The sequence below is a fragment of the Colletotrichum gloeosporioides genome (genome assembly GCF_011800055.1).
Source record: "Colletotrichum gloeosporioides strain Lc1 chromosome Unknown consensus_67, whole genome shotgun sequence".
Taxonomy (NCBI): domain Eukaryota; kingdom Fungi; phylum Ascomycota; class Sordariomycetes; order Glomerellales; family Glomerellaceae; genus Colletotrichum; species Colletotrichum gloeosporioides.
This window is the reverse complement of record NW_025544712.1, coordinates 666,029-684,814: the sequence shown is the minus strand read 5'-3', so window position 1 is coordinate 684,814 and position 18,786 is coordinate 666,029. Positions and strand designations below refer to the sequence as shown.

General features: G+C 38.1%; 4 protein-coding genes across 4 annotated transcripts; 2 read left to right on the top strand and 2 right to left on the bottom strand.

Moving 5' to 3' along the window:
- Window positions 1-4,772: 4,772 nt before the first annotated feature.
- GCG54_00005591 (Carboxypeptidase Y) lies at window positions 4,773-6,536 on the top strand (the record flags this gene model as incomplete). Its single annotated transcript, XM_045405612.1, has 4 exons — window positions 4,773-5,104; window positions 5,170-5,301; window positions 5,376-6,141; window positions 6,246-6,536. 4 exons carry the CDS (start codon window positions 4,773-4,775, stop codon window positions 6,534-6,536), a joined length of 1,521 nt encoding a protein of 506 aa, XP_045260593.1.
- A 783-nt stretch (window positions 6,537-7,319) lies between these two features.
- Window positions 7,320-9,021, top strand: GCG54_00005590 (Transcriptional regulator sdnM; the record flags this gene model as incomplete). Its single annotated transcript, XM_045405611.1, has 3 exons — window positions 7,320-7,322; window positions 7,484-7,714; window positions 7,780-9,021. The coding sequence occupies 3 exons, from the start codon at window positions 7,320-7,322 to the stop codon at window positions 9,019-9,021; spliced, it is 1,476 nt and encodes a 491-aa protein (XP_045260592.1).
- A 1,661-nt stretch (window positions 9,022-10,682) lies between these two features.
- GCG54_00005589 (uncharacterized protein) lies at window positions 10,683-11,384 on the bottom strand (the record flags this gene model as incomplete). The annotated part of the gene is made up of 4 exons (XM_045405610.1): window positions 10,683-11,100; window positions 11,124-11,194; window positions 11,271-11,281; window positions 11,318-11,384. The coding sequence occupies 4 exons, from the start codon at window positions 11,382-11,384 to the stop codon at window positions 10,683-10,685; spliced, it is 567 nt and encodes a 188-aa protein (XP_045260591.1).
- Window positions 11,385-12,657: 1,273 nt separating this feature from the next.
- GCG54_00005588 (uncharacterized protein) lies at window positions 12,658-13,793 on the bottom strand (the record flags this gene model as incomplete). The annotated part of the gene is made up of 2 exons (XM_045405609.1): window positions 12,658-13,509; window positions 13,548-13,793. 2 exons carry the CDS (start codon window positions 13,791-13,793, stop codon window positions 12,658-12,660), a joined length of 1,098 nt encoding a protein of 365 aa, XP_045260590.1.
- Between the last annotated feature and the right edge of the window lie 4,993 nt (window positions 13,794-18,786).

The window sequence follows — 18,786 nt, the reverse complement described above, 5'->3', positions numbered from 1 at the left end:
TACTAGCCTTAGTTATAAATTTACCTTAATAATAGGCTTTATAGAGCTATAATTTATTATTATTATTATTATTATTTATATTTATAATAGTATTATCCTTTAATTTTAAAAGGCTTTATATATATATATATCCTAGACGTTCATGCTATAGTTAGAGGCTATTATTATTATTATTTATATTATTATTATTTGTAGTATTATATATATAGTTATTATTATTATTAATAGGAAATTAGAAGAAATATAAGTTATTTCGTTTTACCTCTATAGTAATAATATAATCTTTATTAATATTATATAAAATAGGTTATTTCTATATAATAGAAGTAATACCTAAAGAATCTAGCTTAAATTAACTAAGTAGATTAATGCTTAGTTTAAGTATATAATAAATATCTTTTAATATTATATTATTATTATTATTAGGATATATTATTAAATCACCTTTTATAGTAGAAGTAAGAGTCTTTACTTCTCCCTATTTTATTATTTTATTTATTTTTATAGGATTTTTTATAAGGTTATAGTTATTANATAAATAGTAGCTATAGTATTAATATAAAAATTAACTGTTTTTTTATTCTTATTATTATAACTCCTTACTTTTCCTTTTTCCTTAATAAAAGATTAGTTAATTAAATAACCTAAGGAAGGATTATTAGTATTATTATTTATATTATTAGGAGTAGTATAGCTTATATTCTTAAAGAGAATATCTTCTTCTTCTTTATCAGAAGATAAATCTATTAAATCTATAGGATTTTTAGGATTATTAATAGATATATAGGGGGTAATATTATCTATAGTAGTTATATTAACTACTTCTTTTTCTTTATCTTTAGTATTAGTAGTACTAATAGAAGGCTTTTTCTACTAGCTAAATACTTTTTTAGAATATAGAAAAGTATAGTTTTCTTTAGTATAGTTTATTTTCTTATAATTTTTATAGTATAAACCTTTCTATTTTTTCTAAGGTTTTTTACTTATCTTATTTTTATCTTTCTTTTTATTATTTTCCTAGTTTTTATTTTATTTTTTATTTTTATTNTTATTACCCTTAGTAGTAGTATTATTAACTACTTCTTTACCTCCTTTTCTCTTATATTTATCTATAAGATTAGTATATAAAGAGTTTAAGTTATAGGTAGAAGAGTTAGTCCTAAGAGACTAAGTTATAGAGGTTATAAAAGCCTTATAAGTCTTATTTAGACTATTAAGTATATAAGTAATAACTACTTAATTTAGTAGTTTAAGCTTATTATAAAATAAGTTATCTATAAGTTCTTTTATTTTATTTATATAATCTTCTATAGATTTAAAGTTATCTAAGGAGGTATTAAAGAACTCTTTATAGGTTAAAAACTTATTTATAAAACTTATAAACTTATATAAGGATTTTAAATAATTTTAAGTTATATAATTGTTTTTATTATCTTTTATAACCTTAAGTGGACTATTATTATAGAATAACTATATATAACTTAAAGTTTTATAGTTTTTATCTAAATTATCTTTAGATATAAGCTTAATAAAGTTTATAGTAATATCTTTACTATATAGTAAGGTTTTTATATATATAGCTTATACTTTATAGTTTTTAGAGCTTATAAGTTTAGGGAATTAAACCTTAGGATTAGTTATTATTACTTTATTACTATATAATACGTAATTATAAGTTTTATAAAAGTTAAATAATAATAAGGTTATATAACTAAAAAGCTATTATATATATAGTATAGTAGTTCTTATAATTAAGTTNTAAAGAGCTATTATATATATAATATAGTAGTTCTTATAGTAAAGTTATAATAATTATAAACCTAGAGGGTTAAGGTTTAATTAATAAAAAGAGTAGTTTTTATTCCTTCTCTTTAATTAATATCTTTTTTAACTAAACTTCTATTAAATTAAGGAGATATATATCCTATATAGTAGATTAATTAAGAGGAAGTCTATTATACTATAAGTATCAGTCTAAATTAGATTAGGAGTAAACTAGAGGATAGTTTAAAGAGATAATCTAAAAAATATAGATTAAATAAAGTAGTAATAAGAGACTATTTATTTAAGGAAGGATTAATAGAGGTATAGTTAATTTATATAAGATTAGTTATATAGATTTATAAGAGGTATATTTTATAGAACTAAACTACTAATCTAGCTAGTATATTAGTTTCTATATAAATAATATAGATAGAAAAGCGTTTAAAGGATTAATTTTTAGTATATATAACCCTTAAGTAGAGGTAGGGTTTTATAGGTAGGTAGGGGAGAGGTAAAGAAGTAGAAGGAATAGAGGTTATCTCTAAACTAAGCTTATAACTTATTAATATAGGTATAAATATATTTAGAGATATAGTATATATACTTATATAGTATAAGGTTATAGATAGGCTTATATTATAATAAAAGGTAATAATTTTAAGTATTTATAGGTATTTAATTATATANTATAGATAATAATAAGGGAATTGATATATTGTAATAACTCTAGTTATTATTACTTATATAGTTAGTAGGTTTCCTCCTCTAGTAGGGAAAGGTAAGGGGAAAGATAATCTGAAATATAACCTACTAAACTACTAATTATATAAAGTACTTACGTAACTATATATATTATATAATTAATATTATAGTTATAAGTTATAATAAATAGAGTATTTTTATATAAGGTTTTATACCTTAAACTTTATTTATTTATTTTATATAGAATATTAAAGTAAGTTAAGCGTTATTATTATTCTTATATTATTATTATTATTATAAAAGAATATTATATATTAATAATAAGTACTATAGTTTAACGCCTTACTAAGTCTGCTACTTATATTACTATAACTCTATTTAGGTATTTTAGTTAATAATATACTCTTAACCTCTCTTATAGTATAGATTACCCTCTAAGATTATAAACTTTATTATTTTATAACCCCTCTAAATAAGGGAGCTCTATTTAGTATTATAATATTACTTAATAGTATTAGTTTATAGTATAGCCCTCTTAAACTTATTATTATCTAATAAGTAATAGAGGAAGTAACTAAGTATATTAATTTAAACTAACTATATATATTTAACTAATTAAGAGAGGATTATATTATCTCTAATTAGCTAGATACCTAACTTTTTAAACTTTACTATAATATTTAGGTATATAAATATAGTATTTATTATCTAGTAAAAGCTATTAATAAAGTCTCTATATATAAATATAAAGGTACTACTTTATATAGCCTCTTATAATATTATTTAGTAGGCCTTTTTAAATAACTAGAAGACCTCTATATCTATAAACTAAAGTAGATATATAGTATAAAGGGGAAAAAACCTAATAATAATATTAAAATTAATATAGTATTTTATAAATTTTAAGTTAATATATTTAGAGAAACTATCTAGAAAGAGTAACTAATATAGCTTTATATTAGCTTCTTTTTAAAGTATATCTCTATATAACTTAGTATAAATACTTAGTATTATACTATATATCTTAAACTAATTAGAGTAGCTTCTATATATATTAATACTAAATTATAACTCTATAGTATACCTAAGTTATTAGANTAAAACTTTACTAACTTCTTAAATAAGTATATATTAAAGTACTTAATATAATTTATTATAATTTTTTAATTAGAGAAAGTAGTTAGAGACTATATAAAATAGATACCTTTATTAATATTATAATTAGTTTAAATAGTAATTAGCTATATCTTAAAGATAAAATAAACTAAGATAGTATCTCTAATAGTATTACTACTACTAACTAAAGTATATAACTCTCTATTAGCTAAATTAATAACTTTATATAGTTTATTCTATTTTTATTATCTTTAGAGTAAAATAATATATATATAGCTACTAAAGTAGCTAATATAGTAATTAGACTTATTAATATTTTAGATCTTAAAAAGCTTAAGTTTATAATCTTAAATTATAGCTTTATATTAATTAAAGAAGTCCTATATTAATATTAAGTTAAACTTAGTACCTTTTTAATAAACTTTAATAAGTTTAATCCTTAATCTCTTTTAGAACTCTAGGTAATTAGCTTTTTAGAACCTTATAAAATACTCTAAAATAAAACTTAAACCTTAATTAGTTTAAAAGGTATTAGCTATTTTTTTAATAATAAGTAAAATAACTAAGAAATTAATAGTATTAAGCTATATAATAAATACTACTAAAGCTAAATCTTTAGCTTTTATTAATAACTTTAGTTAGTTACCTTTTTTAGGTAGTATAGAGATATTATAACTAACCTAGAGAACTTTTAGATATTTCTTTATTACTATATAGGATACTTTATAACCCTTAGTAATAGCTTAGATTAATAATACTATAGATAGAGACTTACTAGAGTAACTAAAGTAGAAAACTTAATATTATATAGTATATAATACTTATATAACTTATTTAATAAGTATTAAGTTAGTATTATTCTAGTGAGGTATCTTAATAACTAAGATTAAAAGAAATAATTAAAAAAAGTATAGTTTTAGGTTATAGTATAATCTTAAAAAAGACATTTTTTAGTAGTAAAATGAGAAAAATATAACTTTTATATAACTAGCTAGAAACCCCCTTTTTTACGTGGAAACCCTGTTTTTTCGCCCCCTATATAAGTAGGGGGAGTTTTGCGCTTAACGTAGGCTGACTAACGCCCCCAGGTAATATCCCCAGGGTTTGATGATACAACAGCTTAAGGAGAGAGAAGTCTTCGAACATATGGCCTCACTCCATCAGATCCAATCTGAGAACAAGACGGAGAAATGTGTGTCTTGGAAGCAACTCCGATCAGCCGAAGCTTATTCCGTTCGGTGGAACTATCCATTCTGATGCTGTCTTGTGCTACGGCCAGCAGCGTCATCCCACCGAAGCCCACGCTGCTCCCAACGAAATCTAACTTTGCCGCAACCCAAGGCACGCCATCATTTTCAATTCGTCTCAGCAACGAGACCTCTCAAGTCTGCAACAGTTCCACCCCGGGCGTCTCGGGATTCATCGACTCCAACATAGGCGATGATGAAAGCCACATGTTCTTCTGGCTTTTCGATTCCAAGAATGATCCGTCATCGGATCCGCTTATTCTATGGATGACAGGGTATGCCACTGCTTCACCATGCTGCTTCCACCGAATCGCTTTGCTCATGGTTCGTCAAATGACAGAGGCCCTGGTGCTTCTTCTACAGGCTATGGAAACCTTATGGAGTTAGGCCCCTGCCGAATAGCTCCTGAGGGAGGTTATACGATCGAAAATGAGTTTGGATGGAACAAGAATGCCACCGTTCTCTTCGTGGAGTACGTATACAGCATCGATCTTGCAGAATTTCATGGGCCTGGGAAAATTTGGTACTGATTATTCAACTTCCTAGCCAGCCGATCAGCGTCGGGTTCTCAAGCGGCTCAAGAGTGCCGCAAGGCTTGACAGAGGCATCGCGAGCTATGCACACTTTCTTGAATCAGTTTCTCACTGCCTTCCCTCTCCTGAGAGATGTCGATTTTTATATCGCAGGAGAGTCGTACGGAGGCTCTTGGGTACCGGCTTTGGCATCGGAGATTCTGTGCAACCAAGCGAGCAAGAACACCGATGCAGGCAGGGAAGAAGATCTTGCACAACGTCCATTGTCTCGCGGGGTGCTTGAAAGTATCCAGCACATCAATCTTAAGGGTGTAATGATCGGCAATGGTCTAGTTCGTCAGCCCGTGCAGAACCCTGGAACCTTCGAGGCATTGTGCTCTGGCCCCGACGGACTTTTCAACACATCACAATGTCTTGAATGGGCTCCGAGAGCTCTATGGTGTGAGAAGAATCTCAGGGTGTGTGAGACGAAAGGCTGGACCTCGTCCGAGTGCAAAAGCGCACAGAAGCTGTGCTCCGAAATGGCCGAGGTTGCGATTAACGAGATGCATCGTAACCCGTATGACTGGCGCCGCACATGCGGTGACGATCCTTTGGGCTGTTACCCGGAAATGGCTCACATTGATAAGTACCTAAACAGCAGCATCGTTAAGAAAGCTCTCGGGGTACCGGACGAGGCCCCATTCTATGGGGTCTCTTTTGATGTCCTTAACCTGTGGGAGGAAATCGGAGATTTATGGAAGTCGAGTGCGGAATACGTCAACTTTCTTCTCAACTCGGTAGGTTACTCTCAGTGCAGCTCCATTACTGCGATGCATGCAATCAATACATGCAACGCTTTGCCACTGTGTGCTTGCTGACGCTGAACCTCGTCACTTTCCAGGGAGTTCGAGTTCTCGTTTACGTTGGCGATAAAGACCTGTATTGCAACGCAGCAGGTATGAGAAGGCTTGTTAACGAAGGCTTGGAATGGAACGGTCATCCGTTCTTTCGGTTTCGGGAATATCTGCCTTGGTACCACGACTCGAAATATGTTGGTCGATGGAAGTCATACGACAGTCTAACCTACGCTGAGATCTTTGATTCTGGTCACCTTGCGCCGTTCGATTTACCAGCGGAAGTTCTGTCGCTTGTATCCGGCTGGCTGGTCAATGGACAGCCACCGGTGAGATGATGAACAGCTTGGTTCGCTTGCAATGCCACGGAGATCTTGACCGACCGTGGTCTCATATCTCCGATTTGGATTCTCCGAGATCTCCGAGCCAAGACTGGTGCGCTCCCTATGTTGCTGACCTTATCCGGCTTACAAAGATTTACTCGCTCCAAACAACGGCATTCTCAAGTGTTCAGGCTATGATGAAATAAATGTCAACGTGTGATGGTCTTCAGGTTTGGTGTGCATTTGTGCCACAGGTAGTAGACCACCGCATGGTTTCGCATACGCTGCGGTGAGGTCTGCTGAGCTTTGTATTTCCCGATTTGTGTTATGTTCAGAATCCAATCACTAGTTTCCAATTCGGGCAACTCGTAATTCTCGTTGCCTATGACTCCTCCCCTAATTGATCTTTTGTTATCCATGTCGGATTCATTGAGACCCGCCCCACCCACAAGGCCGCTCTGCAATTTCCTCGGAAGATTACCATTTTGCATTCGGTGAATTTTACACTGCCAACAACAACGTTGACCTGCCTGATACCAAGTGCTTTTGGTGATTGGAATGTGAAAAGACAAAGCTGGAGATGTGAAGCTGTCGATCAGGCCATTAATAAAACAAGGGGACCTCCCGTCGAAATCACCAAATCATCTGTCCAATCTAGTGAGTGCAGAGACATAGTCCTCCAGAAGAGAAACTGTACAGATTCCTTCGAAGAAGATTCCGCTCGGTTAGCATTTTGTTGGACTTGTTCCTTGACTGAAATAGACTTCGCGATTGGACACAGACATGCCAAGACGCAAGATGGTATGGGTACGGCTCCACTGAGTGTTGACCTGGCCACAAGCGGCGGGATGCAGGTGGGAGCGCGCTTAAATACCTTATCAGCAGCAAAAAGTAAAGGAAAAAACAAACAGCCCACGATCAGCTTTCCGTGTCTATTTCAAATTCATCGCGATTTGCCCGAGGTTTTCGCTATGCTTTCGTTCCTCAGAAGGCCGCAGGTCCCCAGCATTGTCCCGACGGACACTATTGTCCCGCTGAGCGCCGGCGATGACAATTTTGTAAATAAAAGCATCGTCATGTTGTTCATGATGCGCTTCGACGACGTTCTCGATCCCGACAAATTGAGAGTTTCTCTAGAGAGACTCCTTGAACGCGATGGTTGGCGCAAGCTGGGAGCACGGTTGAGACTCAATGTACGATGCATGCGATTTGAGACTCTTGTCCACTAAATCTTACGCGGTCGCTGAACAATTCTCAGGCGAATAAAAAGCTAGAGTACCATATACCTGCTGAGTATGGTCCAAAGAGGCCAGCCATCGCGTACTCTCACGTCACGTATGACGTGGACATCGAAGAGCACCCTCTAGCTTCAAGGTTACCAAAAGCCAGCTTAAAGCCAGCCGTCGTCGGGGATTCCAACGATTTCCTGGAGTTTACGCATGCCTACAACGGACCAAAGAGTTTGGATGACTATATCTACCACGACAGGCCGCAACTTGCTCTGCATATCGTATCGTTCAACAACGCCACGCTCGTATCTCTTAACTGGCTGCATACTTTGTTCGACGCCCTGGGACGCCAAGAGCTGATCACAGCATGGACATCAATGCTACATGGGCGTGAAAACGACATCAAGCCGTTCCATGGCTTTGACGAGGACCCTCTGGCAGACCTTGGAACGAAGCCGAAAGAAGAGTACGTGTTGGCCAACAAGCTGCTGTCCAAGTGGCAGATGGCATGGTTCGTTCTACGCCAGATCTGGGAAACCATATACTATCGGGAAGAAGAGACAAAGATAGTCTGTATGCCTGCCGCATACTTGAAGAAGTTGAAGTCATTGGTAAATCAGGAGGTTGTGGCTCAACATGACGGCAGTGCCACAGCTTTTGCCAGTGAAGGCGATGTTGTGTCCGCTTTCATCACTCGCATGTTTATCCGGCACCTGCCTAAGACGTCAAATCAGACCATCGTTATCATGAACGCTTTTGGAATGCGATCTGCCCTAGCCGACGACTACCTCCCACCAGACAGGGCCTACGTTGGAAATGCGGTTACCGCAGTATTGGCAATCTCATCGGCGAAGGATATTCTCACCCATCCGCTGAGCTACACGGCCTGGGCCGTTCGCAAGGCCATAATGGACCAGGGTAGCAGAGAGCAGCTCGAAGCCCGAATTGCCGCCCAGAAGGCCATTGGTTTCCCCCTGTATGGTGACGGTGGCATGCAGATGGTTACAGTCTCCAACTGGTCAAAGGCGAAGTTCTTCGAAGCAGATTTCTCCGCGGCAGTGGTCAAAAAGGGGGCTGACTCGGTTACGCGTTCTGGTCGATTGGGGAAGCCATCCTTTATCTTGGGCGATACAATCTCCAAAGGACTCAGCCTCCGAAATGCCTCCAATGTGGTAGGCAGAGATGCGGACGGCAATGTTTGGTTAGGAGGTGTGCTGCGCAAGGGACTATGGGCAAAGATTGCCGAGGCTCTGGAAACCGATTCTTATTGATGGATTTGGAAGTCATACTTGCATATAGCACATAATGGGGCATCAATCAGTGCTGATCAGCCTGATGGGCAAAACTTCGAACAGTCTAGAAACTAGAAATCTTTTTTCTCCGAATTGTCTCGCATATCCTGTAGTCCAGGCTGCAAACCTACAGCTGCCTTTATCCCACACAGTGCTTCTTCAGAGTCCACGAATGGATGCAAAAGCTCCCCGCATCATTTATCAAGAGATAGGGGAAACTTCGCCTTCTGCCGAGGCTGCGTACTTCTGATCGTCCCTCCTCATTAACTAGATAACCGCACCGATAATAGCATACAAGTCCGGGTTTTCGCGATCGTTGTTTTTGACGTTGTTCATCCACCCATACGCATTTGGAGCATCAAGCATATTCCCGAAGTATAATAGGTGAAACAACTGAAAAAAGCTGTCAGAATCATGCCCAGACCAGAGATAATGATGGACTTTGGACATACCTCATGCAGCATGTTCGCCGTGAGTGATTTAGAAAGCAATCCGTCCATTGGGCGAGTGTCCACAGGAGGATTCCTGGCTGCATCCCGTCTCTCGTGAAGAGGTCATGAAAGACCTCACTAAAGAGGTGACTGATGCCGCCACAGCCTACGACATCAATGGCGACAGGATCCCAATAGTCAAGCTGGCCAAGGTGGAGGGAGAAGCTGGACAATCAAAACGTTCTCTCTTCACGAGATCACCTCCTGAAAACTCCGACAACTATCTGGACTACAAGTTCTACATGTCATACAAGCCCGGGAATCGCGACTGTGTTGTCCCCAAAGAGGACTTTTGCCGCAACGCATACACGGAGCTTGTCAAGAGTAACTGTAAGTGTCCAAGATCCCGAGACACCTATCTGAGCTGACAGATAATGCGCAGGCGGTACGAACCACGGCTCGGCGGGCGACCGCATGTTCTATAATGGTTCCGTCGATGTCGGCTACGGCAAGTTCACATGGAAGGTTGAGAAGCTGGAAGAGGCTCCGCCTGCGCCGACCCTGGGCGAGGGTCTGCCACGACAATCACAGCCAGTACGACGTGCACGACGGCCAGCAAGACGGATGGTCTTCAAATGGCTGCAGATTGTTTGCAGCTGGCAAAACAATGAATGCAGGAGACAAGGAGGTCTACTGGCACCCTGTTGGTCCTGGGGCCGATTACCACCAGAACTACAAGATCTCGTGGATCGATGGATGCGAGACTAGCGTGGCTGAACAGAATCTGGACTCTCCGATCGAGGGTGATGCTGGTGTCACATGCGCGAGCCTCATCAGGGCTAATTACAAGAGCTGTGAGTCTTATTACAATCGTCGGGTTTTCTTCGCAACTCCTGCTAACCGGTGTCGACATTCAGGCAACAACGGAGGAGCTGATGGCTACAGGGACGCGGGTAGTCTGAGATACGACTTCTATGTTACAGTACAGTGATTATGGATTGGTTTTACACAACATTTAGTCCATCGGCCTTTTCATTTACCCCATGGATTCGCCATAGAGGTTTCTCTAGCCCAGTCCATCCTGGCCCTCGTAAATGTCTCCGTCAGAGTCATATTCGATGTGCCAGAGCATAATCAAAACTGAGAAGGTGGGGAATAAGGGTGTATCTTGTTGGCGAGCCGCCATCTCGTACAATGCAATTGGCTCCCCTAGCTATTCAATTTAGAAATTTTGAAATGGTTTGCAACGGTGAAGTGATCTCTAAAGTGAATTTGGAGTGAACAGGATGAGCAGCAGGAGAAGTAGGGGTTGACCAGCGAGTTGAAAGTGCTGTCGTAGTCAAGCTCGATCTTGTCGATGCCGCAGCTCTTCTTAACCCGGCCGTCGAAGAAGTCGGACGAGTTTAGCGAGTTCTCCACGAACGACTTGGCGCCCTCGACGGCTGCCTTCGTCGCTGCCCGTGCTGAGGCTGCGGCCTGATCGGCGCCTGGGACGAGGGCGAAACCGGTGTTGATGCTCTCGACGACGGCCTGAACGAATACACCGCAGATGATCTCGTCGAGCTTGGCCAGGCCCTCGATGACTGGAGTGATGAACGCCTCGGCGACTGGGTCAATCTCTTGAACTCTTCGGCACAGAAACAGTCGCACGGGAACATTTTGTAACCGCCAGGGTCTCGGGGATACGGCCCTTCTCCGTTGGGGATATGGTCAGAGTGGCACTATATTTCATTGACATGATTAGCGACATTCGCGAGGCCAGATCATTCCTCAAAACCTTGAGCGGAAATTACTCACCCCGATCCTGTCTTCTGGCTAGCCCTTTTCCTTGCAGAACGTCCTACAAGGGGTCAGGCCGTCGTTCTTGACGGTTTTGTCAATGTAGATGACGCATGTGCTATCCTTGGCCATGGCGTTGTAAAACTTGACCCAATTTCTCATCTCTGCGACATATTTCGGATGTCTGGAGAGCGCTGGTGGTGGCAAAGAGCAGACTGCCGAGTAATGGCAAATACGCGAATGCCCTCATCCTTTCGCAATGACGCAGTACAGAAGCCTGGACAAAAGGAGAAGTGAGAAATGATTAATGATTTCAAGTACGATAGCTTGTGGTTTTGGTGAGAATGTCCAATGACTGCTATCGAGAGTTTCCTTTATATATTCATATGTTAACGGATCAGGATAGGCCATGATAGACCGCAATCAAGTTGAGCCACCGAGAACTATTCCCATATTCTAATTTCGTTCACGAGCGGGTCTTCATCCTTGCTTGTCAATTATCGCCCGAAGCCTAGAGGCACGCATCAAGTAGATGTTACCTTGGCCTCGAGAGGATGTAATATTTCGGCCGAATATGTTCCCTCTAGAAGCGCACATGCAGTTGAATAACCCACTGATCAAGGATATGTCTCTTTTTGTTGTTACCCAGGGACTGCGCCCTGTAGCAGCAGCATCCTGAATGCTTTGCGCGCCGTAATCCCAAATAGGGCCGCACTTGTCCAGGGGTTCGCATCTTCATGAAGGCAGCACGGATAAGGCCTGGCCAATTGCATTGTAGGCCTGTCCGAGGTACACTCCGACGCAGTTGGTCCCCATGTCTAATTGAGTGTCAGCTTACCGATTTAAATTGCCAAGAACTCCAGCCGCCATAACTGCCAATCAGCCTTGTTCAGTGGCAGCTTGGAAAAAGGTCAGCATGTCGCCTGCTCTTTCGAATTGATGTTGGGTGCGTGGGAAGCCAAGCGCATAATTGAATCGGAGTCTGAAATAGATAGCTCATTCTCCTCTGCACGACTTCAATTTCTACTATTAAGCGCCGGCCTAACAGGCTCCAAGTTCACAATTTCTTCAAGACTCACCAGGATACGTTTTCCAAGTCTATTTAGAAACGCGCCACGAAATATCACAGGCCATGGTTACTCCCGCTACATGAAAGCGATAGTCCCGAGGCCGGTAAAGCAGTCTTGCTTACATGCCCCTAGGATCTTTATTCAAATCACCTGGTTCGCTTCGGCACTTCTCCGCGCAACGCATCAATCAAGCTGTCCTCTGCCCTCAGGAAGCTACAGTGCAGCCACGATCATACATCCTTCATTACTTCATAAGTGCCATCTCTGCGTGCAAGTTGAACTTCCCTGAAACATTCCTCGTGAGTACGTGAGATTAGGAAGAGAAAGGACAATACTCACTCTGTGGGGTGGGTATAAATGAGTCCATCAAACACGCAACCCAGCTCTATCAATGTCAGAAATGGATGAAACTTGTCTCCCGAGCCCCGTTTGTAAAGTCGCACACCGGGCGCTGTACCGATATCCACATAGCCCTCTTGAGGGCCGATCCTTTGGCTCAACGGTGTACTCAGCGTGACGGATTCGATAGTCTTGAATGAGTATAACATGTCTTTCAACCCCTGGACGTTGAACTCCTTAATGCCGTAGAAGCTACTGTTAGCTTCAATGCCGCAAGTAAGGGATCGCGCTGCAATCCATATGTAAACGTTTTGTAAATTCTTGAACTTGTCGAACCGCAGCCAGTGGAAGTCGTGGACGTCGTGGCGACGAGGGATACCAGGGAGATCGTAATTAGCACACATCAGCAGCGCCGGGAAGTCCGGACTCAGAGACAGCTCCAAGTTTCGGGCATGTTTGAAGAACGCCGGGGGCGTTACCCCCGTCTTAGCCGTCTTCATCGCTGGGTGCATGGCGCAGGCGCCAAAGAACATTTGGACTGTCGCCAGATCGGTGAATATGAACGTTGTCGACTCGTATATGGATTGAAGGCACTCAGTAGAGCTGAAGTTGTAAGTATTCAGGTATGGCCAGGAGTCATATGATGACGGGTCGCCACCTACATGACCTTGCACGACAATAGCATGGGAATGTATGCGGTTGCCCACGGTCGATGAGGCGTAACCTTCCTCTCTGTTTTCCAGCAAACGATCGTCGTGGTGCTGGATCCACGGATAGCTGAAATACCGTGCTTTTCGAATGCGCGCTCGCCGCAGAGCCAATGATTCATCCATGGAGACTGTAGTCGTCTGCAGTACCGTGGGGCGTTGTCATGCCGGTCTCGCACTATCTCCTGGCCCAGCGAGACTCCGAGCTGGTCTCTCATCTTCTCAATGTCGCGTTGTAGTTCGTCCTCGACCTGGTACTCCGTAGTCCACGACCATTGACAGAAATGCTTGTCCTCTGCGGCGCCATGCCATAGAATATGCTGGCGAAGACCGCATGAGTGCCACATTTGGAAGTAGACAGCATCGCGAACCTCACGCGGCAGACGGCTAACGAATGCGGATTGTGTCTGGGAGTCGCGAGTCATTCTGAAGTTCAACGAGTTGTCAAAGATATCAATTGACCTGCCGAATGTTGTTTTTGTTTGAGCTATTCCTTGCGCGGTTGACGAAATGCTGGCAGCAGACCTGCTGTTGCAGGAAACAGCGTAAGCACGACCCACGTGACTGTGTTTTGCATGGGTTGACAGCCCCCCAAGTTGAAGGATTGGTCAAGCCACACTCAATATGTGCATGGAATTTGAGGTCAAAGTAGGAAGAAATCTGTCACAGTTATATCCACTGTACCCTTTCAGGATTAGTTGGCCATTGGGCCGCTCGGCGTCGTTATCAGAAAAGAAGGGGCTCTACTTTCAAGAGACCTGCCCGGCGCCTGGTGACACAATCTCAAACACACAACGAGATGTTCTCGCACGTGGAAAATTTCCATACAATGTGTCTAGATCAGGAACCTTTACAATGGATTTACTCGACGCGTCGGTTACCATGGACATCGAGAAAAATAAGAAAGAAAAGAAAATACGTTTTGCTCTGTAAAGCGTATTTCACAGAGGTATTGAACTTTGGTAGTAATTGTCACTAAAAGACCACGCGGTAAGTTCCGAGCTGTTCCGTACGAGCTTAGCCTCCCTTAGTATGAAGAAAGACTATTCCTTGCATATTCTTTCATAGTTAACGGCTGAGCAACATGTCAGCGAGTGAGTGGAGCCTCTGGGTCTCACCTATCCATGGATCTTCATTGACGCTTCCGCCAGGAGGTCATGTTCCCAACCTGAAGCCACCACACACGATCATGCTCATTCGAAAATTCGAGATTTCGATCGAATTCTCGTAGATAAGCCAGCGAGTGCGAGAAGACAGACTTAGTAGTAAGGTTTGAAGATAGTGAGCACTCTCAGTAAAACCACCCAATGACCTACATTTCTTCTATTCATTCGAGGAGATTGGCCATCTCCGTTTGTCTTGCTCCGCGCCCCTAAGAACAGGATATCGTATGGCTGCGTCGACAAGAGGTGTGTTATTAACAGTCGGGTAACTGCATGCGATGCTTAGGTACTGAGTAATTTCCGTGCTCACCAACCATCTAAACGCCTGATAACCTACTCTCTGAACAGACCACTTTCCTTCCTATGTGTTTTGTGAAGTCTGAAATTTGCTCGCTACCTGGGGGTCTAAGCGGCGCGGGCTAACGCTAGACCCCCTACTCACGTAGGGGGCGAAAAAACAGGGTTTCTACACAAAAAAGGGGGTTTCTACCCACATCACTAAAAGTAGTATTTTTTAATATTAACCTACTAAATTAATAACTTTTCGTAATATAATTTTTAGCCTTAACTATATTATATAGTAATAAAAGTAGTATTATTATATTACTCTTAAGTAGAGCTATCTAGCTATATATATAATATCTATATATCTTATATAAGTATTAATAAGTTATAGAAAATAACTATATTATTACTTTCTATATTATTAATAATATATTTCTATTTCTTTATTACCTATATTAATAGAGGTGTTATTAGAAGGTTACTCTCTATAATATTATTAATATAGAAGTATATTAAACCCTCTTATAGAGTAAAGTAGGGCACTTAGTATACTACTACTAATACTAGTATAGCTAGTAAGGCTAGTACTAGTAATAATAGTAACTTAAACTTATTAGTATTAATAATATTATTATTAACTCTAAAGTTATTAACTAAATTAACACTTAAAGTAGTATTATTACTATCCTCTTTAATAAGGTTATTAATATTATTATAGATATCTAAGTTACTATTATTAATATAATACCCTCTTATAGCTAGTATCTCTCTAATATTAAAGTAACTAAGAGGCCTTATATAATACTTAATAGTATCTAAAGTCTCTTTTAGTAGTAGTATAAAGTTAAGATTAATCTACTACTTAGGCTTAAGTAGCTTATACTATTATAAATCTTTTATATTAAATAGTATATAGTTATTAATCTTACTAATATAAGTAAGCTATTATTTAAAATTCAGTTATTTTATATACCTATTAATTAGTTAGTACTTTATAGCTATATACTCTACTTATACTTCCTTCTCCTACCTCTTAGCCTCCTTTTTTAATATAATATATTACTACTTAACCTCCTTCTTAGTAGCCTTAATAACCTATATCTCTTATTACTATATAATCTCTATAAATATTATACTTATTATAAATAAATACTATAATTTAACGCCTTACTAAGTCTACTACTTATATTACTATAACTCTATCTAAGTGTTTTAGTTAATAATATACTCCTAGCCTCTCTTATAATATAGATTACCCTCTAAAATTATAAACTTTATTACTTTATAACCTCTCTAAGTAGGGGAGCTCTATTTAATACTATAATATTATTTAATAATATTAACTTATAGTATAGCCCTCTTAAACCTATTATTATCTAGTAAGTAATAGAAGAGGTAGCTAAATATATTAACTTAGGCTAACTATATATATTTAACTAATTAAGAGAGGATTATATTATCTCTAATTAACTAGATACCTAACTTTTTAAACCTTACTATAATATTTAGGTATATAAATATAATATCTATTATCTAGTAAAAGTTACTAATAAAATCTCTATATATAAATATAAAGGTACTACTTTATATAGCCTCTTATAGTACTATCTAGTAAACCTTCTTAAATAGCTAGAAAACCTCTATATCTATAAACTAAAATAGATATATAGTATAAAGGGGAAAAAACCTAATAATAATATTAAAGTTAATATAGTATTTTATAAGCTCTAAGCTAATATACTTAGAGAAGTTATCTAAAAAGAGTAACTAATATAGCTTTATATTAACTTCTTCCTAAAATATATCTCTATATAACTTAATATAAATACTTAGTATTATATTATATATCCTAAGCTAATTAGAATAGCCTCTATATATATTAATACTAAACTATAACTCTATAATATACCTAAGTTACTAAAACTTCACTAACTTCTTAAATAAATATATATTAAAATACTTAATATAATCTATTATAATCTCTTAATTAGAGAAAGTAGTTAGAGACTATATAAAGTAGATATTTTTATTAATATTATAATTAGCTTAAATAATAATTAGCTATATCTTAAAGATAAAGTAAACTAGAATAATATCTCTAATAATATTATTATTATTAACTAGAATATATAACTCTCTATTAACTAGATTAATAACTTTATATAATTTATTCTACTTTTACTATCTTTAAAATAAAATAATATATATATAGCTATTAAGGTAGCTAATATAGTAACTAGACTTATTAATATTCTAAATCTCAGAAAGCTTAAATTTATAATCTTAAGCTATAACTTTATACTAATTAAAGAAGTCTTATATTAGTATTAAGTTAAACTTAATACCCTTCTAGTAAATTTTAATAGGTTTAATCTTTAATCTTTTTTAGAACTCTAAGTAATTAGCTTTTTAGAACCTTATAAAGTATTCTAAAATAGAGTTTAAACCCTAATTAGTTTAAAAAGTATTAGCTATCTCTTTAATAATAAGTAGGGTAGCTAAGAAGCTAATAGTATTAAATTATATAATAAATACTACTAAGGCTAAATCTTTAGCTTCTATTAATAATTTCAGCTAATTACCCTCTTTAAGTAGTATAGAGATATTATAATTAATCTAAAGAGCTTTTAGATACTTCCTTATTACTATATAAGATATTTTATAGCCCTTAGTAATAACTTAGATTAATAATATTATAGATAGAGGTTTATTAGAGTAACTAAGGTAGAAAGTTTAATATTATATAGTATATAATACCTATATAGCTTATTTAATAGGTATTAAGTTAGTATTACTTTAATAAGATATCCTAGTAACTAGGATCAAAAGAAGTAATTAAAAAAAATATAGTTTTAAGTTATAGTATAATCTTAAAAAAGACGTTTTTTAGTAATAAAACAAGAAAAACGTAACTTTTACGCGACTAGCTAGAAACCCCCTTTTTTACGTGGAAACCCCGTTTTTTCGCCCCCTACGTGAGTAGGGGGAGTTTTGCGCTTGACGTGGCTGACTAACGCCCCCGGGTAATGCCGGGCGCTTTTGTTCATGTGCCAAGACTGGCTGCATTAAGAAGGTGGCATGTAGCCGAGGACAAAGTCGCGCAAGGATGAACTGATGTCTCTTAACCGACGTCTCTTACGCATGGCTAGCTACTGGATGTGACAAGTGCATGGACAACGACTATTATCTTTGTCAAATTGTTTGCTTTAGTCAGACTATTCCTTAGACTCTTGCCCAGACCCTAGCAAATCAAGTAGTGAGAATTTGGGATCGTAGAAGCAAACCATTGGTGCGCCAAGTAAAGCCCAGTTTATTATGATTCAAATTTCAACTCTTCTTATGCACGCGTCCGGCAAAGCAGCCCAGGCCGACGATCGAAATGCAGTCAGCTCGTATTTACTCTGAGGATGTGGTGGAAAGTCTATGGTGCCGATTGACCGCGCTGTACCTTCTCCCCACTTATTCCGGCGCCTGAGTAAAGATGCATTGTCTCCACATACCTACCTAGGTAGGTATCTGAGCTGTCGCCAACTAGTAGTAGCCAAAGCACTCAACTATGAGCCTATACTGGTGAAGATACTACTGGATATCTCGTTGGCCTGCGATGTTCGAGCAGTGAGAACAGATTTACCTCCTTTTACTTAGAAGAATGGAAAAGTGAGAGGGACAAGAGAGCGGGCAGAGGCGCTATATTTCCTTTTGCCACTGTCAGTGGGCAGTATGCATCATGCGAGTAGTGTAGACCGATCATACTTACTTCTTTTTTCGTGAAAGACCCCTGTACTAATTTGAGTTCGCCTTTCCACGATTCCACGAAAGACCCCCTGTACCTGCATCTCGAAGCCCCTGTCATGCCACACTACCCGGGCGAAAGCGGCTCGGGTCGATCCTTGAAGATCTGGGGATGATGGGGAGCAATAACGATCCTTTGAGGTCTTAGTGTGAGACAAGCTGCAGGTCCTTAAGCGAC